Source organism: Trachemys scripta, chromosome 8 (assembly GCF_013100865.1).
Source record: "Trachemys scripta elegans isolate TJP31775 chromosome 8, CAS_Tse_1.0, whole genome shotgun sequence".
NCBI lineage: Eukaryota > Metazoa > Chordata > Testudines > Emydidae > Trachemys > Trachemys scripta.
Genome location: NC_048305.1, coordinates 21,813,575 through 21,835,464, shown reverse-complemented (window position 1 = coordinate 21,835,464; position 21,890 = coordinate 21,813,575). Strand labels below are relative to the sequence as shown.

General features: G+C 43.9%; 1 protein-coding gene and 1 long non-coding RNA gene across 3 annotated transcripts; one reads left to right on the top strand and one right to left on the bottom strand.

Annotated features, from left to right (window-relative positions):
- Positions 1 to 471: 471 nt before the first annotated feature.
- SLC26A2 (solute carrier family 26 member 2) lies at positions 472 to 18,155 on the bottom strand. Its single transcript, XM_034780206.1, has 3 exons — positions 18,074 to 18,155; positions 4,234 to 4,890; positions 472 to 2,489 (listed from the first exon to the last, which is right to left on the bottom strand). The coding sequence occupies exons 1-3, from the start codon at positions 18,101 to 18,103 to the stop codon at positions 978 to 980; spliced, it is 2,199 nt and encodes a 732-aa protein (XP_034636097.1). The 5' UTR covers positions 18,104 to 18,155; the 3' UTR covers positions 472 to 977.
- On the top strand, positions 4,830 to 21,560 carry LOC117882170. 2 transcript variants are annotated; one of them, XR_004646940.1, is made up of 3 exons: positions 4,830 to 4,912; positions 19,962 to 20,110; positions 21,299 to 21,560. It is a non-coding gene; the product is annotated as an uncharacterized LOC117882170 (long non-coding RNA). The 2 variants fall into 2 exon arrangements; XR_004646941.1 differs by lacking the exon at positions 4,830 to 4,912 and adding an exon at positions 19,229 to 19,302.
- Positions 21,561 to 21,890: the final 330 nt, after the last annotated feature.

The window sequence follows — 21,890 nt, the reverse complement described above, 5'->3', positions numbered from 1 at the left end:
GCGCCACGCCGCCGACCCCACCCCCACTGCCGCGCCGCCCAACCCCTCCCCCCTCCGAGCGCCGCATTGGGCCACCCAAACCCCTGCCTCCACACACCCCCCAAGCGCCACACCGGGCCACCCAAACCCCCGCCCCCCGAGTGCCGTGCCACCCAACCCCATTTCCCCCCCGAGCGCCGGGCCGGGCAAACCCCCGAGCGCCACGCCAGGCCGGCCAAACCCCCACCCCGAGTGCCTCACCAGGCCGGACCACCCAATCCCCCCAATCGCTACGCTGCACCACCCAAACCCCCGGAGCACCAGGCCAGGCCGCCAAAGCCCACGCCCTCCCCAGCACCGGGCCACCGAAACACCTCCCGCGCTGCCCGGCCAAAACAAAACAAAAAATCCCTCAAGGGCCGCCCCGCCGAACAAAAAAAAAATAAAAACCCACCGTGAGTGCTCCCCGCCACCCCAACATTGACCGCCCCTTCTAAGGTCCCCCCCCTTCTAAGGTGCCGCCCCAAGCACGTGCTTGGTCGGCGGGTGCCTGGAGCCAGCCCTGTAAGGAGGCAGCATGCCCAGTCCTGGAACTGGGGAGGAAAAGTGTAGTTGCCTCAAACTATGCACTAAGGGGAAGCACTGACAGCTGTCAAAGGAAGTCCAACCCAGAAAGATGGTGGCTGTAATAAAGGTCTCGGGGATGCAGATCTAAATGTGGGGTAAATACTGGGATATGGAGAGCCCAACAGGGAATACACAGAAGGATCATGAAAAACATTGGTTTAACAAGTTAATCACGATCACATTGAGGATGCCTATATTCAGCACTACTTATATATATGAAATCACCCTATCCAGTAGGGCAAGATTAAAGCATTAAAGCACACTGTATGCGCTACACTACAGTTTTTGAACAATATCCCTGTACTTTGGTGCATTTTACCTATGTGAGTGCACGCACATTATGTATACATCCACAATTTTTTTCCCTCAGCCTACACACAATTGTTGCCTTCCCAGCACCCATTTTGCTTATGTGCACCCAATGCAAAGTCCACAGCCTGGTGCACACTGTGGAAGAGGAGGTTCTGTTCCTCTTTTTTAAAGTACTCTCCCCGGTGCAGGGAACTCCTCACAGAGGCATTGCACTGGGCCAGCAGCACCTGGATGCCTATCTCCCCATAATCTTTGCAGATCTCTTTAAGCGTGTGGATCCCGGCTGTGTCCAAGAACTGTATTGCGCAACAGTCAATCACCAGGGTGTGAAACACCAGTGGCTCGGTGACAAGCTGCACTGCGACGTCCACCTGGCTGCCACCAGAATTCACCATTTTCTCTTTAAGCATTCGCTTTGCTGCCTTCTTCTTGGCTGCCTTCACCCAGGCTGGGTTGACTCCAGTCCGCTTATACAGAGTGGATTTAAAGCATTCTTTGTTGATATAGTAGAGAGGCGCTTCGAAACGGAAAACCACGATGCCTGGCTTAGTCTTCAGGTTCTTGTAGGCAGACAGGGATTCATACATTTCAGTCTCTACCACCCAGCCGAGCAACGGTGCCTCTGGTCTCTGAGTCCTCACAATGACGCACAGCATCGAGAAGCAGACACCAATCAGCAGGCCAATTTCAGTACTTAGCAGTGCCGAAGCGGCCATTGTGACTAACCAGATCACTGTGTCCACTTTGCTCAGATGCCACATTTTGGGAAGATCCCTGAACTTCCGCAGGGCTCCTCTGAGGTTCACAATGGTTATGACCCCCAGGACACATTTCTGAAGGGAGTAAAAGAGAGGCGCAATCAAAAGCAGAACTAATAGGATGACCAACGCCGTCACCACCCCAGAGATCTGAGTTCTGCAGCCCGTTGACTCTTTGACAAGAGTCTTGGCAAGAGCTGCACTAGTTGTGAAGCAGTGGAAGAAAGAGGGAATAATGTTGCAAAAGCCAATGGCGTACATTTCTTGATTGGCCTTAACTGTGTAACCATGCTTCTTGGCAAACATCTCTGAGAGGGACACAGTGATAGCAAAGCCAATAATGGCTATGGCAACAGCATCCATCGCCACGCTAGGAATCAGATCCCATTTGGGTGGCTGGGGTGGCAGGAACCCAGTTGGAATGTGTCCAGCAACACTAGAGCCATAATTCTCCTTCAGCTTCCCAAAGTGAGATGCCAGCGTAGCTGCCACAACCACAACCAGTTCAATGGGTATGGGGGCCTTGAGCCTGGATTTAAAGTGCTCATTCAGCTCTTTGGTTGGGATGAGGACAAGGAGACACAAGAAGCTGGTGATGAGGTCGCAGATGTTGGTCTTGTGGATGTTTTTGAAGATGTTTATCCAAGTGGTTATGAGGGAGCCAATGCCATTGCTGCGTGGAATGTCCAGGCCCAGGAGATACTTCGCTTGGGATGTTAGGATAGTAAAGGAGGCACCTGTGACAAATCCGCCGAGTAAGGAATCAGAGAGGTACACTGAGACAAAGCCCACCTGAAAGAAGCCCATAGCAACCTGAAAGGAATCAACCACACACAATAGATTAGAGTACAAATCTTAGCATTATGGAAATTAGCAGGAAAGTTAGATAATGTAGGTAATACAGCACAATATGTGACTTTGCAGGATATTGTACCATCTGATGAGCAAAATGAAATGCAAGCCAGAATCCCTAGCCACTCATTTATGCATCAGCTTTAAATGAGATGCATAATTGCTAATCAGACATTGGCTTTCAGACAAGGTCTTCATTTTTTGAACTCATTTCTAGATCATGGTTTCTTTCAACTCTCAGTAATAGCTTAAAGGATAAGAGAGGAAACACAGGAAAAAAGCTTTTTTACATTTTTGGTAACTTTTGTTGCTTCTCCCTCAAATTTTTGAAAGCCCCTTGGCTTTAGGCCTTACAGAAGCCCAGCGCTGATGTTCGAGTCTCTCTTGCATGTCTCCTCGTAGCCTGCAATAAGTTATCAACCCAGTCATTTACCAGCTTGCCCTTTTCACTGACTAACCCATGGCATGTCTAATTCAGCAAAAGAGTACAGAAACTCCCGCAATGCCTAGGTTACACAAGTAAAAGTAAATTTTTAAAAGTATCTTTTTATTCATATTTATGAATTCTGGTTCCAATTAAATCTTTGGTGCTGTCTATAGTCAGCTCATGATGGACAGATGCACAGATTCCTGCAGTCCCCTGTATGTACACAGCCACAGTGGTGGTGGCTAAGTGTCCCTGCTTCCCCATTTAACTTTCTGTAAGTTAAACACAGGCCTCCCTTACAACCAAGCTCAGTTATTTCTCCCTTTGAACACCCAACTAAAAGCCCTTTAATGCTTTTCACCAGCCAAACTGGGCTTTTCCGTGCTGGTATCTTAGAAACTGCCATGCCAGGATCCCACAAGCTGCCAGCTATGGTACTTTTATACTACTTGGCTCAAACAAAGTCACACGTGTCATCAGGTAGCAGAGGCAACACAAAGAAAATATAGGCCTGGCTGGAAACTGGCCTAACTGCATAAGACCTGCATAAATTTACTGAGAAGAAGGATGTCTTGAGGTTTGACACTGGACTGGGACTCGAGGGCTGAGTTCAGTTCCTGACTCTATCACCGACTCCCTATGTAACCTTGGAAAAGTCACTCAACTCCTCTCTTTCATAGTTTCTTGTCTATAAAATGAGGATAATAATACTTCCTCTCCCTCACCCTCTCTCTCTCTTGTCTACTTAGACTGCAAGCAACCTTGGAGCAGAGCTTGTCTTTTATTATGTGTCTGTATACAATAGAACCTCAGAGTTACAAACACCAGAGTTACAAACTGATTAGTCAACCACACACCTCATTTGGAACCGGAAGTACACAATCCAGCAGCAGCAGAGACCAAAAAAAAAAAAAAAGCAAATATAGTACAGTACTGAGTTTAAACATAAACTACTAAAGAAATAAGGGAAAGTTTGTCAAAGCTCTTCTTTAAAGGAAGGAAACTGTTTCTGTGCTTGTTTCATTTACATTAAGGCTACGTCTTCACTACCCGCCTGAATCGACGGGTAGAAATCGATCTCTTGGGGATCGAATTATCACATCTCGTCGGACCCTTAACCAGAAGAGCAATGTGGGACACTACTGCTATAAACAACACTGCCACTGTCTCTAGGCTGGTCTCAGAAGGCTTCAGTAAAGAGTTAAACTACAGCTAAGAGGAGAGGAAGAGAATTAGAAGCATTTCCACAGAATATCCATTTACCCTGCCCCCTCTTACCTGATAAACTCCAGCTATGAAGGTCACCGTGGCTCCCACAGTAATTGCATAGCAACTTCTATCACATAACAGCGGTTGTGACATCTGGTTCACAGCCAAAGTGGTGGTATTTACATAACTGACCATATCTCTCTGAAGGCCACTATGAACACTGGGCTCTATGTCATACCCAGCTCTCTGTACCTCACGATCCACCACCTGTCCCACCATCAGGCAAAGCACCCCAAAAATACCAACTGATATATGACGAGAGGTACCAAATAGGAAATAAATAATGCTGGCAAAAAAGGATGTGTAAAGACCATATATAGGTTCCTGACCGGCCAATAGGGAATAGGCAATGGACTGTGGGACCAGCAGGATGCCCACTATCACACCAGACATTATATCTCCCAGGATGTACTCCCTCAGTTTATATTTGGGGAGCCACTGCAAGACAGGGAGAAAACTGAAAATCAGGTCTTTAACTTTGGCTGGGGTGCAGCTGCAAGTTTTCTTCATTTTCTTGACCAGAAGTGCCTTCATATCAATGCTCGTCTCTTGAGGCTCCAGGAACATCATGGGTTGAAAAATGTGTTGGTCATCCTCTCCCTCTGCCATTTCAGATGCTGATTGGACATGGTTGAGTTCCACTTCTGCTGCCATCCTGAAAGCTCCCTACCAACACAAACATAATCAGGTAAGTCAGTTAACCTTAAACTAATTTATCGATTATTCCAGACTTCTTTTTTTTTTTTTTAATGGCAGTGAATTTAATTCTCATGAAAGGCAAGGACTAATAGTACTAGCTTAAGCCAACAATTGTACAAGCAAGGTCTCTGCAAATGTTCCACACGACCTGTTGTGATACAACTCAATCTTGCCCAGCAGCATCAGCTGTTATTCCCGTCCTCAGCCAGGCATAGGTGGCTTTATAAACCTAATCTGATTCCTTTTATTGTCACTAAAATAAACTTTGTTTATGATCAGACAGAGCCCCTCCATGAATATGACTCTGATTAAAACACAGCTATGCACGTACTGCAAGAAGAGAACATGCTTCTTTTCGTGTAATCAGCCCAACTGTGACATATGCACACCACCATAACGACACTTTTTCTTGGAGCACCTTCCTTGATGAGTTCACTCACGGTTTCTGGTCTATTCTATTCAGCAAAATTAGAAACAGTAGGCTGTACGAGCTGAACATTCATTACAATTCAGTTTGTGAACCACACCCATTGCAACTCAATTTCTGGTATAGCAGTTGAGGTCTAAGTCTTTCATTAATGTTTTCTTTCCAGTGCAGTTAGGATGCCAGCCAGTTATACTGGAGCTTCACTTGTTATCTAAAAAGCAGCAATCTTTATCCAAATGGTTTTGTTTCAGCCCGTGATATAGCACAGGAACACTTTGCATGCACTTTTCCATTTTTTTTTTTTTTTTTAAGAAAAAGAAAGTTTGGATTTCAAGCAAATTATATCCAATCAAAGGAACAGAAACAAGCATCTTAACTGGAAATATGGGTACTAGATGACATGATGCTCCCACCAACAGGTTTCTCCTACTGTAGATTGAACTGCAGACGATATATGAGCAAGGTGATCATAATAAAGAACATTCTTATAATAAAAACTTGCTTCCTCAATTTGTGAAAGCAAAATAGTTGAGCAGACAAGCAAATCAAAAACAACCTGAAAAAGACATCTCTAAAGATATGTCTTCACATCCCGTATCGGCGGGTAGCACTCAATTTATCTGGAATTGATATATTGCGTCTCGTTAAGACGAGATATATCGATCCCCGAACGGGCCCACCGTAAACTCCGGAACTCCACCAGAGCTAGCGGCGGTAGCGCAGTCGACAGGGGAGCCGCGGCCGTCAATCCCGTGCTGTGTGGACCCCAGGTAATTCGATCCAAGATACTTCGACTTCAGCTACGCGAAGTTGCGTATCTTGGATCGATCCCCCCCCAGTGTAGACCAGCCCTAACACGTATGCAATTTGGCGCTTTCTTCTGCTTCAGAGCCTTTTGCAAACATTACTTCCTTCACAGACGGCTAGCAAGGATGAATTAAATATTATCACTCATATTTTACATAGGGTGAAACTCAGCCAGAAACTGACTTGCTCAATGCCACAAAGGAGTCAGAGTCAGAGGTGGTTTTAGAAGTCCAGAGTTTCTAGCTCCCAGTCCTCCACCTTCAAAACCAGATCACACCTCTTTACCAGGTTAGCTCTACTAATAACAAAAACAGAATCATAGAATATCAGGGTTAGAAGGGACCTCAGGAGATCATCTAGTCCAACCTCCTGCTCAAAGCAGGACCAATCCCCAGACAGATTTTTGCCCCAGATCCCTAAATTGCCCCCTCAAGGATTGAACTCACAACCCTGGGTTTAGCAGGCCAATGTTCAAACCACTGAGCTATCCCTCCTCCTCCTCCTCATTTATGTAGTAATTTGCACCTTTAATGTGTAGTTCAGACATTAACAAATGCAGAACTCATATTCTACGTAATGTCAACTTCTGAATTAATTAGCAGAAGCGTATTTGAGATAGGCTTGCTGAGAATATATTACAGGATTCTCACTGGGAATTCTTTCACCTTATTAACACTTTGCAAAGAGCTATAAAATGTTTATTACTACTACTACTTCAGGATGAATCTCTTAGAAACTGTGTACACGTGGGTGAAGCAGGAGTCAGACTTTGGAGTTTAGACAGCTTGTTTCTCCTATGGTCTGTTACAAGACACTGCTCTTTGGAGTTGTGGAAATGGTTCAGCTGTGGAACTAATTTCAGTTTACAGGGCGCATTATCTACACCTCTTCATTCTGTGTTTGAAGGCTCTTAAGCAGGGGTGGTCAACGTGCAGTCCACTGGCCTCTAATGCCATGGTCCATGTCCATAGTTGTGTTTAATAGTCTGTTAATGCAGACAAACAACTCAGACTAATTGTCTCTAGGACGTTCAGGCAGGATTTGGGTGATAATTTTGACAATGCCAAAAAACGTAAATGGTGAAGTATCTGCTTTCTTGAACTACCCAGACCTGCCCATCGCACCAGAAGCCGTGATAGCATTTAATCTTCAAAGTGGCCTCCATTTCCAACTAGCAGTATTCAATGCACATCTATAATGAAGTTCCAATTAGGAATCAATATATTCTTATTAGTTCAGTTACTCCATATTACACTGCAATGTATTTCACTTTGGATCTTCTGTTTTGTATTAACCTCCAGTGATTGCACCACCAAACTTGAACTATTCCATTGTTCAATAGCAATGGAAGGTTATAATATTTTGATCAATGATATTGAACTGGGTCAGTTCAAGTACACATTCAAGTTCTTAGAGAGCAGAGTATTTTAGCCACCTGACACCCATTGAAACCAATTAACTAATCCACTCAGAGATCCAGTGCAATTCTAATTTTAGGGGTATATTTTCAAAGTACCCGATTTTTTTTCTGTAAATAAAAACAAAGACAAAAGGACGACTAAAAGCCATGGCCATAATAAAAAGGGCATGAGGGAAAGGCCTCAGCCTCAGTCAGCTAAATCCTCAAAGAGAGATTTGGAATTATTGAGAAACTGAAATAGCTATTTGGTAAATTTCCTCTCTCTGCATATAAAGAGGACTGGTTGGGTTTCTGCATGAAGTGTCTGTATGGTGGTTTGGGCAGAGGGAAGAAGTGGAGGGGGTGGGGAGACAAAGGAGAAACACAGAGAAAAACCACAAATACTTCATTGAAAGAAGAAACCCAAGTCACTGACAGACTGGGCTAGTCACACTTTTGAACGGAACATCCCACACACATTTATGACAGTGAATACCACAAGGTATTTAGCCTGCAGCTCAGCCCAACGTGAGATACTTATTCCAATTAGTCCAACTGTAAAGTTAAACTGAAAAGATTTCACAAACTCCACAGTCAAAAGCCTACAAACTTAACTGGTGTTTCCTGCAATGCTAGGTGCATGAGAAATACAACAGACAGACAAGAAACACAGAATAGACTATAGTGAGCACAGCGTAAATATTAGGAATAGAAAGACAGACTCATCAGTGTGGTCATTACTGCAATTGGTTACAAAAATATTTCATAACCATTTTATGTAAAGAATCATCTATCCAAGCACTTCCATGTGTCAGCGTGCTGAACGTCTAGTACTTGCTGATACACTCCAGTGAACAAAGACATTATTACATGGAACTAACTGCCTGCAAAAGTCAAACAGACCTAAATAATGTCCATCATCAGTGATTTCATTTTACATCTATTATTATCAAATTGTGGGGGGGGGGAACCCACACACCGCAAAAAAATCCAAACAACCCTTAGGTAAAGCAATGTTAAGTTTGCAATTTTAAACACAAAAATGTATAGGAAATGAAAAAATATGGTTCTGGGAGCAACATTAAATTTATCTGCATTGCACACGCTGTATTTTAAGGTACACACTGAACAGTGTAATTATCCCAAAATGCTTCTGTGCAATGTGGGTGAGTTAATGTTGCTGTGAGAATGCTAATTTTTGCATTTCCTGACTGTTCAAATATGCAGCCTTATTGATTTAGTTTGTTTCTGTTTTGTTTTTTGTTTTGTTTTTTAAAAAGGGAAAGGGGAGAACAACAACTTCAAGAAATAGAAAGTACCAGATGACTGGTAGATAGCTAATGCAATGCTGATTTTTTTTAAAGGCTCCAGAGGCAATCCTGGCAATTACAGGCCAGTAAACCTAACTTCAGTATCAGGCAAATTGACTGAAAGAGCAAAGAGCAGAATTATCAGACACATAGGTGAATACAGTATGTTGTGGAAGAGTCAAAGGGAGATCATGCCTCACCAATCTATTAAAATTCTTTGAAGGGGTCATCAAACATGTGGACAGGGTGATCCAGTGGATAGAGTATACTTGGACTTTGTGAAAGCTTTTGACAAGGTCCCTCACCAAAGACTCTTAAGCAAAATAGGCAATCATAGGAGAAGAGGGAAGGTCCTCTAATGGATCAGTAGCTGGTTAAAAGAAAGGAAACAAAGGGTAGGAATAAATGGTCAGTTTTCACAGTGGAAAGGTAAATAGTGGGGTCCCCCAAGGATCTGTACTGGGACTAGTGCTGTTCAACATATTCAATAATGATCCAGAAAAAGGGGTAAACAGAGAGATGGCAAAGTTTGCAGATGATACAAAATTACTCAAGATAAGTCCAAAGCTGACTGCAAAGAGTTACTTAGGGATCTCACAAAACTGGGTGACTGGGCAACAAAATATCAGATGAAACTGAATGTTGATAACTAGGAAATAAGGCACATTGGAAAACATAATCCCAACTATACGTACAAAATAAAGGGGTCTAAATTAGCTGTTTCCACCCAAGAAAGAGATCTTGGGGTTAGTTCTTTGAAAATACCTGTTCAATGTGCAGCAGCAGTCAAAAAAGCTAATAGGGTGTTAGGAACTATTAGGAAGATAATAAAACAGAAAATATCATAATGCCATTTGTGATTGGGTGGACTAGGCCAAAAGGCCCCCTGCTGGAGGCCTCAGGGTTCTGCCACACCCATCCCAGGGAAGAAGCAGTGGAGAGGTCCTCCAAGCAGGCTACAGTGGCTGCAGGGGAAGCAGCCAATCAGGGCCCAGGAGGGCCATATAAAAGGAATTGCAGCATAGTGCTTAGTTGCTGCTAGGAGCAGGAGAAGAAAGGACTGCAGGCCTGAAAGAGTAGCAGTGCCATGGATGGTTTGCTAGCAGGGACTGGGGGAGCATTGAGGGAGCTCCTGGCTGGTTGCTAGGACGGAGCAGGGACTGAGTCTGGGGAAGGCTGCAGGAAGATAGCGTCTCTAGGGAGGAATCCCTGGGGATAGAGCCCCATACCAAGGCTGAACTACCTAAAGACCAAAGCCCAGGAAGGACTAGAGAGAGACACCACCAGAAGGGCACTGAGATAGGCCCCGGTGGACTATATACCCTGGAAGGGAGTTGTGTTGGTTAACAGGCAGACCGTGTGACTGAACCTGAGCACTGTCACTGACAAACCCACCTGAGAACCACCAAAGGGGGTCACCAGAACTAAAGAACACAGACATGCCTAACTAGAAGGGGGCACTTGAGAGGTGGGTGCCAACCCTGTTACACCACTATATAAATCCATGCTATACCTGCATGTTTAATGGCATGCAGTTCTGGTCACCCCATTTAAAAAAAAAAATAGAATTGGAAAAAGTACAGGCAAGGGCAATAAAAATGATTAGGGGTATGGAACAACTTCCCTATGAGGAGAGATTAAAAAGACCTGGGACTGTTCAGCTTAGAAGAGAGACAACTAAACAGGGGATATGATAGAGGTCTATAAAATCATGAATGGTGTGGAGAAAGTGAATAAGGAAGTGTTATTTACCCCTTCACATAACACAAGAACCCAATGAAATTAGTAGACAGCAGGTTTAAAACAAACATAAGGAAATACTTCACACGATGCACTGTCAACCTGTGGACCTCATTGCCAGGGGAGGTTCTGAAGGCCAAAATTTAACTGCGTCGAAAATAGAATTAGATAAATTCCTGGAAGATAGGTCCATAAATATCTATTAGCCAAGATGGCCAGGAACACAACCCCATGGTCTGGGTGTCTCTAAACCTCTGACTGCCAGAAGCTGGGAATGGAAGATAGATGATGGATCACTCGATAAATTGCCCTGTTCCGTTCATTCCTTTTGAAGCATCTGGCACCAGCCAATGTCAGAAGACAGGATACTGGGCTAGATGGACCACTGGTCTGACCCAGTACAGCCATTCTTATGTTGTGAGCCTCAGAGCGACTAGCTGGAGCTTCTCCCACACGGGAGCATGTCAATCAACAAACCCTTTATTTAGCAGCAAAGGCAACACTGTAAGACTTGTTTTCCTATCTCCACCTATCAGCAGGAGGGATACATCACTCGCTTTTTGGGCAGGCACAAAAAGACAACAGTGGAAGTATGTTTTCTCTCATTTATACACATACTCAAATGGCTGAATGGATTTTAATTCAAGCTTTCAAGAGACTCTCACCTTTGGCCTGAGTCCAAGAATGGAAAGTTTCAACCCAAAAAGGTTGAAAAAGCTGTGAGTGAAAAGAGGATTACTGTGGACGCGGAGCTGCAGCCTTTACTATAATATTCACAGCTATATCCAATACCTGTATTTTTTTAAATCCTCCAAACAATACCACTGAAGATAAACATGATAATTAGAAGTTAATGTAATATGATAACCATGTGACTCATTATTATTGTAGATTTAAGCATTAGTCGCATGAGATGACAAATTAAATAACTCTTGGCCTCTTGCAAATTACATGAGTTGCAAAGCTGGTTTGTTAACCACTAAATCAAACAGAATAGAGGTTTTTGTGCATCCGAAAGCACACATGACCCTTTCTTTGGCAACAGAATTGGGGGAAACTGTCTCCAATTATATTTTTCTTCAAATCTTCCACTTAGCACTGTTGCAGCTGAGGAGATTAGAAATAATGGTGAAAACACCAACAGCTAGTCTATACTAGCCAGCCACAATTCTACGACCAGTAGAGCTTACCAGTGCTAGTGCAATGGTGGTTAATTTTAAGAAAAATGCATAGGAAGACACAGACAATTCACCACAAATACTATTATTATTATTATATTCAATGAAATCTGTGTCAACCAGTTAAATTAGTAGATTAATGTCGGTCAATCAGAAGTGAATTGATTCATGAAAGTGCGGTTTACAAAAAAGCCTGATCTTCTGTGAACAATCATTGAATCCAGAAATAAAAAATACCTATTAGGTCCTGTGACCCACTGAGGCACAGTGTCCTGTCTCGGTCACCTCCCTAACATTTCAGGGTTGTTCTCTATTTACTAACATTTTGCCAAGTCTAGTTTTCAAATGTTCCAAGTAATGAGACAAAGAGGAAAACAGTAGCTTATTTATGACTAAATGAAACCCAATACAAGTCCATTTCTGAAGACTACAGTGCAACTTTTTTATGTTTGTTACAAAGGCTTTCTTTTCACTTAACTGTTATAAAAACAAACACCTGCCCAGCACAGTGTCCAGTGACAGCACTATATGCTCTAACATGGGGAATCCAAATTTAGGTTCCACATTCATAGGTGTTGAAACTAGAGGTGCTGGGGGTGCTGCCGCACTCCCTGGCTTGAAGTGGTTTCCATCATATAGAGGATTTACACTTTGGTTCAATGGCTCTCAGCAACCCCACTATACAAATCGTTCCAGCAGCCCTGCCCACATTAACTGGCTGGGGTGTGCTTCATTTTAGACCCAAATATACATCCATCTTACATTTAACATGAGGGCGTCCCCTCTTAATTACTCTAGACGTGTAAATCCACAAACCAGAGTCTATTAAATCTCCATCTAAACTATAGTATCACTATTGTTCTGATCTAATACATCCCTAATGATTCTGAACTTCTCCCTTATGCTAGTCTCATATCTGGCAGGATAACACTAAGATTATCATAAAGAACTATGACTATACACAGTTATTTGATAATGCCTTCCATTCAATATCTTTAAATGCTTTATAAACATTGATTAATTAAGCCTCATAACAACTCTGTGAAGAATGTATTCTGATCCCTATTTTTCAACAGGGAAATTTACAAAGAGTAAGTTACCCAAGGTCACACAGCAAGTCAGTTCCAAAAGAGACCTTAGAATTCATGACCCTTGCCTCATCCAGCACCCACTTGATGACGTGCCCTCCTACATGGTATTGCAAAATTCTAGTTGGCTGTTATTTATAGCATGTGCACATAAAACAAATACTTAAAGTCAGCAAGGATAAACAGTGTATGTGTCTACAGTATGCACTATAAGCATGTGATTGAAGCCTTTTATTCCAATTGATCTGTCCACAATTAAGAACTAAGAATCATTCTGCCAAAACCCTTTTATGAATGAATACAGTAAAATGCTGACATTTTGTTTTTCAAGTTAATCTCCAAACTACTTATAACTGTTACAAACTTCTTAAACAGGCTCACTATTTTCCTACATCACAGTAATCTAAATCTCTCTCATCCCCTCTTCTCCAAAAATCACAGAGGGCTGGCAGCAACCTTGGAGTTATTCCTAATTTCTGTCAGAAAACTCTGAAATGACAGCTAACTATATTATTTATTCTTGTTCGGTATTCTTGGATTCAGACATCCTAAGTGACATCTGTTTATACATCTTTCGACCATTATATAATGTCTAGACAGCAAAATCATGGTCTAAGGGAAAATGATTTTGCTGGTAAATTGTGGTCATACTAGTGGACTGACTTACACAAAGTCTTTGTATGCATCTGTATAACAGCTTTCCTTATGTGGTGTGAAAAGGATCTTTCATCAAAAAGATAGGCATTGCCTATAAGAGTGAAAGGACACTGGGTAGTGGCAGAATTTTTATCCAGTTACACTCATTTCTGACGAAAAATGCTGCTCTGTATTATTTCTGTAACCAGTCAGCCCAAGCCAACTAGCATAAAACTTGAATTCTTTCCGTTCAGGGCTAGAGGACAAGAAAACTTCAGTTAAGTACAGCGAGCACAGCATTTCATTTCAGAAAAGGAGTTTCCAAAGTCTGTTTACTTTGAGAAGACGTTATTTTTATATGACCAATTTCCATGCACAGAATTCAGTCTTACCAGTTCCTTTCAGCCTGAATATGGTCTTTGAGGAGTGCTTAATTGCTTCAGATCCATTACAAATGCTGTGAAGTAAGAGAAACGGTCATAGATATCCCTCTGTCATGAAAGATTTACCACAAGCACCGGTCTTAAAATCAGATAAGGGGACGTTTTCTAGTTGTGCAAGCTTAAAATTTGTACAATATCCAGATTACATATAAGTCAGTTTAAAAAGACAGGGTATTCATTTTCCCCTTTTACTAAACCATTAGCTGCAATCTGCCTAGTAGACTAGCCTCATGGAACCAGGAACTGCAGCAAGCGGTCTCTGCTGGTGTGGATTTCCATGTAACCGTCCCAGAGCATGGTCACTTTGACAGTGAGAGAACAGTAACGGGAATATTAACTCACTTATGTGCTCAAACAATTCATTACAACCTTAAACTCAAGTCAAGTTTGCGCTTACAAGCAGAAAGAAAATCCTGCTTGCTTTCCAAAATCCAGACTCCAGATCTCAAGATTGGCTACCTAAACTATATGTGCACAAACACCCACTTAAATGTGCAAACACCCAGTTTTGTGCACCAACAGTTGTGCAGTTTTATGTAGCCACTTTTAAACACTAAAAGCTAATTTATACTTGAAAGTTCTTTCTGATTAATGCATGGTGTGAATTTAAAGTTCAATAGCTATTCCTGTGTAACTCAGTTTGTAGACACACTTATTCCAAAATAAGAGCCCTGAGTGCACAAGCAAACTTCCTAAAGAGAAGTTTGGATTTTCAAAGGCACCCAAGTCCTATTGAAATTAATTAGGAGTTACGGCCTAACAATTTTAGGCTCCCTGGAAAATCCAGCCTAAAATGTCTAAGTGTAAAAGCAATACTTTGGAAAACATGCCCTTTCACCTGTAGTTATTGGAAGCAAAAACTACCCTGTACCAAACAGTCCATCCAGGCCTGCCAACAGCAATTCCGTGCCCCAGGGCAGAACAGTCAATGGGCCCCCAGGCCCGGCGTGGAGTCGCCACATGGGCGCGGAGCTGGACCACGTGCGGCGGCTGGAGCACACACGCACAAGCCACGCCCACATGGACGCAGTCTGCCTGACATTTGGGCGGTGCTGCGCCTGCCCTGGCTGGTGCCCAGTGAGCTGCTGCCAGCTGCGCTGCTTGGCACGCTCTTTCGGCACGGCCAGGGCTTCCACATACCCGCCCGGCTGCCTTCACCGCCACTGGTACAACCACACACGTGCCTAGGAGGCCTGCGGCCCACCCAAGCGATTTAAAAGGGTCCCCGCGCCCTTTTAAATCGCCTGGGCCCCTGGGCAATTGTCCCCTTTGCCCCCTGCGTTGGTGGGCCTGAGTCCATCCACAATTGTAGAGGGACTGGGGGAATCCAATGTCACTGAAATTATGAGAAGACAGCTACTGCAGTAACATTCCAGAACCAATATAAAGATCATGTGTGTAAAAGATTGAGCTCAAATTCTTGCAAAAAAAAACGTGAAATTCTCCTATGAAGCATACCAGTTACTGTTTTGATCAGTAACCCTAATTCTGTGCTGGTTAGACCACTCAGAAGAGATACAGGCTCAAATTCAGCAACATACTTTAACATACGTCTAACTTTAGGCAAATGTGTAGTTCCATTGAATTCTGAACTAGGCCATAAATAGGCACCTCTGTGTTGTCCCAGTAACAATATGACATTTCAGCAATAAATTTGGGAGCTGAATTCAGGCAATGTTTCCTTACTTCCATGATGCTCACAAACACTTACCCAGTAGAGCATGAGGGCGAATGGGGTGTGTGTGTGTGTCTGGTCTTTGTCTATTTCAAATGTAATATTAAAGGGTGAACAGTGTCTTCCTCTGCATCTAATACAGTAACCGGATGGCTCATCTATGAGAACATGGCTGTACATATACCATGGACAGAGATGACTTCCCTGTCAGACCTGAGAGCTGGATTTATTCTGTAGATGTTTGAGTTTAGTCTCCAGGACTGTAAATCTAGAACTTTTCATCAGACCAAGCTTGCTATGATCTAAAAGAAACATTTCTAACTAAAACAAAAGCTTTTGTATGGACCAGGGAAGGAAAAGCAGCAATTCATCTCTTAAATAGGACCTCTCTCTAGCCCACTGTTAGTCAGGCAAGTTAAACAGATACATAGTGCTACAGTCATGTGCAGATTCTGCATAAAACACCAGCAGGGGAGGTTCTCCCCAAAGAAATTTCCTGGCCCGTTTAAGGCCAGCTCACATCACATGGCCCTCTCTGACTAAATGCTGGGAATGTCCCAGCTCCACCAGAAAAAAGAGAAGCTGTTTAGTTTTCACATGAACAGAAGACATCTGTAAATGAATCCTGCCAGACACTGAACTGAACAAACTAGCACACAGAAAGCCAACATTTACCTTGGATAAAGGATAGGTGAGGGGGTGGAGGAGGAGAATAAACATGGTGAGAAGTGAAACAGATCAAACAAAAAAATCCAAACATTTTTTTTTTCTTAAGCTTGAATGTCTTCTATCCACGGTCACAGCCGTACTCTCTTTGAGACAGTGTCCCATCTTGATACACTAGGGCTGTTGAGGCTTGTTTTTCTCATTTTAGAAGCCAACATAAATGTATTATTTATGTTTTTCAAGATGACAGTAAATTACAATGAGGTTATAATAATACCTAGCTCTTATAAAGCACTTTTCATCAGTAGATCTCAAAGCATTTTACCAAGGAAGTCAGTATCATTATCCCCACTTTACAGATGGGGAAAACTCTGGCAGAAAGGGAAGTGACCCAGGCCTAGCAAGCTGTGGCAGAACTGGGAATAAAACCCAGGTCTCATCAGACTCAGGCCACGTTGCCTCGTACAGAATATATCTGCAGAATTCGGTTTAATACTGCTTTTTAAAAAAGGAATGTTTTTTATAATGCATGTACAGCAGAAAAAAAATAGAAATCCCATGTTTATTTACAGAGTTGGACAATTTTATCAAGCGCCTCAGCCCTACCTTTTTTGATCAGGTTTGACATTGCAGTTCCTACCAACAGTGAAATTATTTCTTTTTAAATCACCAATTTGATCTTTCCCCACTTAAACTATCAGAATTTAACTGACCAGGATCTAAAATAGGAAGGGACCGGTGCCTTCTGCATCTTCCCTTCTCTCCAAATCTAGTACTTATCAGTCCCACTACAGCTCCAGGCACTCAATCTGCCACTGTGATACTCTTATCTATTTTCAAGTCTAATCTATAAACTTAGTCTCGCTTGCCTTTGTCTCTCTCAAACAGATCTTTCTGCTGTTATTTCTTATTTAGCCCTGGAAGGTGTTTTGGAATAAAGTAACCAGATGAGTCAAGTTCTATTCAAAACCAGTGATGAGTTTGCACCAATATCGTAAATTTCAACGACCTTAAACTCCAGATTTCATATCTCACATGAGTAAACCAAACAGACCAGTTTTTCATAGAGTTTAAATCTATAATAATAGATAATCTTTAAATACCACTGCCCCTCCTAATTTCACCCCAGCCTGGACCAAGCAAAATGGTTGTCAGAGAGGGGGAACCACCATTCAGGATTATTATCAATTATTAAGACGCCTGGCAGAAGTTTATAAGTGGGTTAGACAGAGCAGGGATGCGACGAGCTGGGACAGCAAGCAGTTCTGGCAATGGAGGCTCTATGTATAAGGCACTGGGGGACTGAAGGAGAACAAGGCAGGGAGGATTTTTGGACAGAGCAGATTTGGAGGCTTAGTTATAGAAGCGCTGACAAAGTTAATTGAGACGTCTGACAACAATTCAGAGTGAGACCAACTCTCCCCGAGTGCGTCGCCTACATCCCCAACAGGATCCCCAACCCCCTCTCCTTGGGGTCCACCACCGAAGCAGCCCCCTTCTCGGGGTGTTTTCCCCATTGCCAGGGGGATCCCTGGCCCCGCATTCCCCCCGGGGTGTCTCCCTTTCCCACTCCCCAAGACCCCCCTCCCGCTGCTCTCCCTGGGGCTCGCGCACCCCATCAGGATCCCTGTCTTGACGCTCTCCCCGGGGCGCATCCCCCCTGCGCGGGGACTCCCCACTCTCCCCGGGGCGGCCCCACCGGGACCCCCTCTTACCCCTCCCCCCACCGGAGCCCCTCGCTAAGCCGCCCGCGCACCCCGCTCCCAGCAGGGGTCACTCACCCGGCCGCCCCGCTCCCAGCGCCGGGGCATAAACTCGGATCCCGCCCGCGCCGAGCTCAGCGGCCGGTCCGGAGCGGGGGGGGGCGGGCCCAGCCGCAAGCCCCGCCTCCTCCTCCTGCCCGCCCCCCCGCCGGCGCAGGGCCCCGAGCGAGGGGGAGGGAGACAGCGGCCCCGTGGCCCGATGGGCGGGGAGGGAAGAGGAAGAGAGGAGGAGGGGCCAGGGCAGAAGCGGGCGGGGTAGAAGAGGAGGAGAAGGGGACGGGCAGGGCAGAGGGAGGAGAAAGGGTCGTTCCCCTTTAGGGATCCCTCCCTGGCCAGATGGGGGCAGGGGGAGCAGCTTCTCCTGGGAACAGCCAAAGCCTACACCCCTTCCTTCCCCCATGACAAACAGGCAAGGAAGTGGCACGTTGGGAGAAGGGATGGGACCACACAGTGCCACGGGTAGGGGTGCCAAGAGGGCCCATGCTGAGAACCCCCGTCACAACCCCAGCCCCAGGTCTGGCTTTCAGGCCTCCTGGATTGACCTAAGTGACATTCCTCATGTGCCACTTTGTCGCTCATAACAGAAGGAGTGGTGGGGAGGAAGAGATAGGCCTGTCTGTCTGTCTTTACACTGGGGAACCTTGTCCTGTACATAACACTAAGGCCAGGGCTACAGCAGAAACATATTGCCGGCTTAGCCATACTGGTATAGCCATACCGGCAAACCCTCCTAGTGGAAACACATCTTATACCGGCAAAAGAGTGCTTCTGCACCTGTTCCCCACGTGAAATAATCTGTGCCAGGAAAAGAACTTGTATGCTACTATAACTGTCAGTATAGAAACGTTGTTTAAAAAAATCACACCCCTAAACTGGCAAAAATTTCTAGTGTAGACCTAACCTAAGGGCGAGATACAAACCAGCACCTCTTGCAGCAAATTCAGTGTTTGGGCCAATGCTGAATCTTTAGTCCCCGCACACACAAACCCTTTGGCATTAGTTCTTGGGTGTACACAAGAGAATCAGAGGATGTGTTGTATTAGATTAGACAATTGCTGCTTGCTTCATGGTACGCTTTATGCCCTGTGTGTAGAAAAACTATGTCATCACAAGATCTTGTGAACAACATCACATCACTCTAACTATCTCCCTTGTCCCAAATGCAATATGGACAGGAAGAAACCTTGTTCACCTCAAAAAAGTAACAATTCATGGGGTGCTAAACTAGAGCAATACAGATTGTAATGGTAAATAACCCCAAATCTTGTCAAATGAGAAAATTTCTGGGGAATGGTTGGGACTCTGAGATCACATGTCCATTGTCTCCTAGAGTATGACTATATTACAAAGCAGTACTGCAGCTATGCAACTGCTGTAGAGTAGACACTTGCTACACGGACGGAAGGGGTTTTTCCATTGCTGTAGTAAATCTGCCTCATTAAGAGGCAGTAGCTGGGTCAACAGAAGAATTCTTCCATCAACCTATCGGTTGGTTTAACTACATCTCTTAGGGGCAGGGCTGACGAGAGGGGGAGAAGCCGGTACAAATTACCAGGGCCTGGCGGTCCGGAAGGGGGCCCAGGCCCCGGCTTCCCCCTCCGCCCCCCGTCGGCCCTGTTTAGCTGGTCCAGGGCCCGGCAGTCCGGAAGGGGGCCTGGCGGTTTGGAAGGGGGCCCGGGGCCCGGCTTCCCCCCCTCTTGTTGGCCCTATTTAGCCAGTCCGCCTTTGCCGGGGGCCCCGAAAAAATTTTTTCACTGGGGCCCGAACCCACTCTCGGCAGCCCAGCTTAGGGGTGTGAGCAACCTAGCTAGTTTGACATAAGTTTTAGGTGTAGGACCAGGACAGAATGTATCAGAACGTATGACAAAGTTCTGCCTCATGCAGATGGTTTCTTAACTGCCAACAGACATTGCAGAAGAATGACCAGTGGACCAGAATAAAAGAGGAAGACAAGAGAACGGAGGATTACAAAGGAAACAATTACGAGGTTTGCAGAAGAAGGAGTAGGCAAAAAAACTGAAAACCAACACTGCAGAATAACACACTACTGCTTGGGTAAGACATGGGGCTGACAAAAAAACTTCTCAGCTTCCAATAAACCAGCCATGGTATGCAAGAAGAATTGGCACATGGAGCTGATCAAAACATTTCATAAGTCTGGGCCAAATCGTGAAATCTGCAAAGCACTTGCATCCCTCACTGATATCAAAAAGAGTTGAGAGTGCTCAGGATTTGGCTCACTGCAGAGGTAATAATAATACTTTCAGCTTTACCTTTCAAAGTGTGATTACTTCCTAGCATGTCCTGGACTCCCACGAGGGCTGAAGAATTCTCATACAAAGCGTGATGCACTGGCACTAATCTTTCTGAAGAAAACGACCAACTGATTAATTCGAGTTTGAGAACCAATTAAATCATCCTCATCCTTTTAATTTATAAGATTAATCATTTATTGCTAACAAACAGATAAAAGAATCTAAAATTTTCCCATATCGCTCACATTTAAAGATACTTCAGTAATTCCTTAAAGAGAAAATGGTCTCATTTTGCACTAGGATACCATAAATATTCACAGAAATGTCAAATGCCTTTTGAAATCTTACAAAGCTATTTGCCTCAGTGTCATTGAACTGTCTTGAAAACATTCTGTTTTCTCCTTGTCCCTCCTAACCATGAACCAGAGATAGGCATAGCATAATTCAATTATTATTTTTTAATAATTTTGATAGGTAATATCAGTGTTAGTTTTGAAGCATTCTTTTTATTTTTAACACTTTAAATTTTCACAGTTGTGCAAAATTATGGAAGGGGGGGTCCAACAATTATTTAATAATAGTAGACACTGAAATTAAAAAGTTAAAATTTTATAACTGCTAACACAAACTATCGACAGCACGTCAAAATATAAAAACTAAATATTTTTAAATCAAACTGATAAGTTCTTAGGCAGCATTTTTCTTACTTTGCCTGTCTATAAATTTCTATTATTATAGATGGAAATATTTTTTCATCAGTTTGTGTGAAATTAACATTTACCAATAAAAATCAAATCCTTCCAAGCCAAACCACAGCGAATCTTTGACATTTTACACATTCAAAACCACTAGTCTTCTAGTATTCTGTGTTTTTTGCTTTGGAATGTTTGGGTTGAATCCAGCCCCACTTACCTTTTCGGCTGGGTTTGCATGGAAAAGCATGAATGCAGTCCCTGAAACTGAGTGTTGCCTAATATTTGTTTTTCAGATGCAGCCTTGAACTGCCAAAGATCAGTCGCGTTCAATGTGCAAGAATAAGGAAGGTGCCAACAACTCTAGGTCTACTGACTCCCCACCCATGTCTTGTCTTGTGATATTATGCAAGGGCTGAAAGAGCCACTTTTGCTTAACTGTATAGATTAAAATGATACATTTAATATTGTCCTTTCCTAAGGCTCTAAACATGTACAATGGTAATTGATAGTTGTGTCGCAGGGCAGAGAAAAAGGTGTCTGACCAGATTTTTCACTCTTGACCAAAAATAAATAAAGATGAAATGTGCTGATTATTTCTTTGAGTGGTAGATGTTTAATGTACTGCCTTGATTGTTTACTGTACCACACTGATAAGGTCTCAGCTGGAGTACTGTGTCCAGTTCTGGGCGCCACATTTCAGGAAAGATGTAGACCAGGGTTCGGCAACCTTTGGCACACAGCCCGTCAAGGAATTCCGTTGGCGGGCTGGGACGGTTTGTTTACCTGCAGCATCTGCAGGTTTGGCCGATCGCAGCTCCCACTGGCCACTGTTCGCCGTTCCAGGCCAATGGGGGCTGTGGGAAGTGGCGCCCCCCCCCTTTAATG

What these genes read in the sequence shown, in the direction of transcription:
- SLC26A2 (XM_034780206.1), bottom strand. Translation starts at nt 18,103, where the DNA reads ATGCCCCGGCGCTGGGAGCGGGGCGGCCGG. An exon ending in GCTGGGAGCGGGGCGGCCGG is followed by an intron (nt 4,891 to 18,073) that starts GTGAGTGACCCC and finishes TTGTGTTGGTAG; the next exon opens with GGAGCTTTCAGGATGGCAGC. An exon ending in TCATAGCTGGAGTTTATCAG is followed by an intron (nt 2,490 to 4,233) that starts GTAAGAGGGGGC and finishes GATTCCTTTCAG; the next exon opens with GTTGCTATGGGCTTCTTTCA.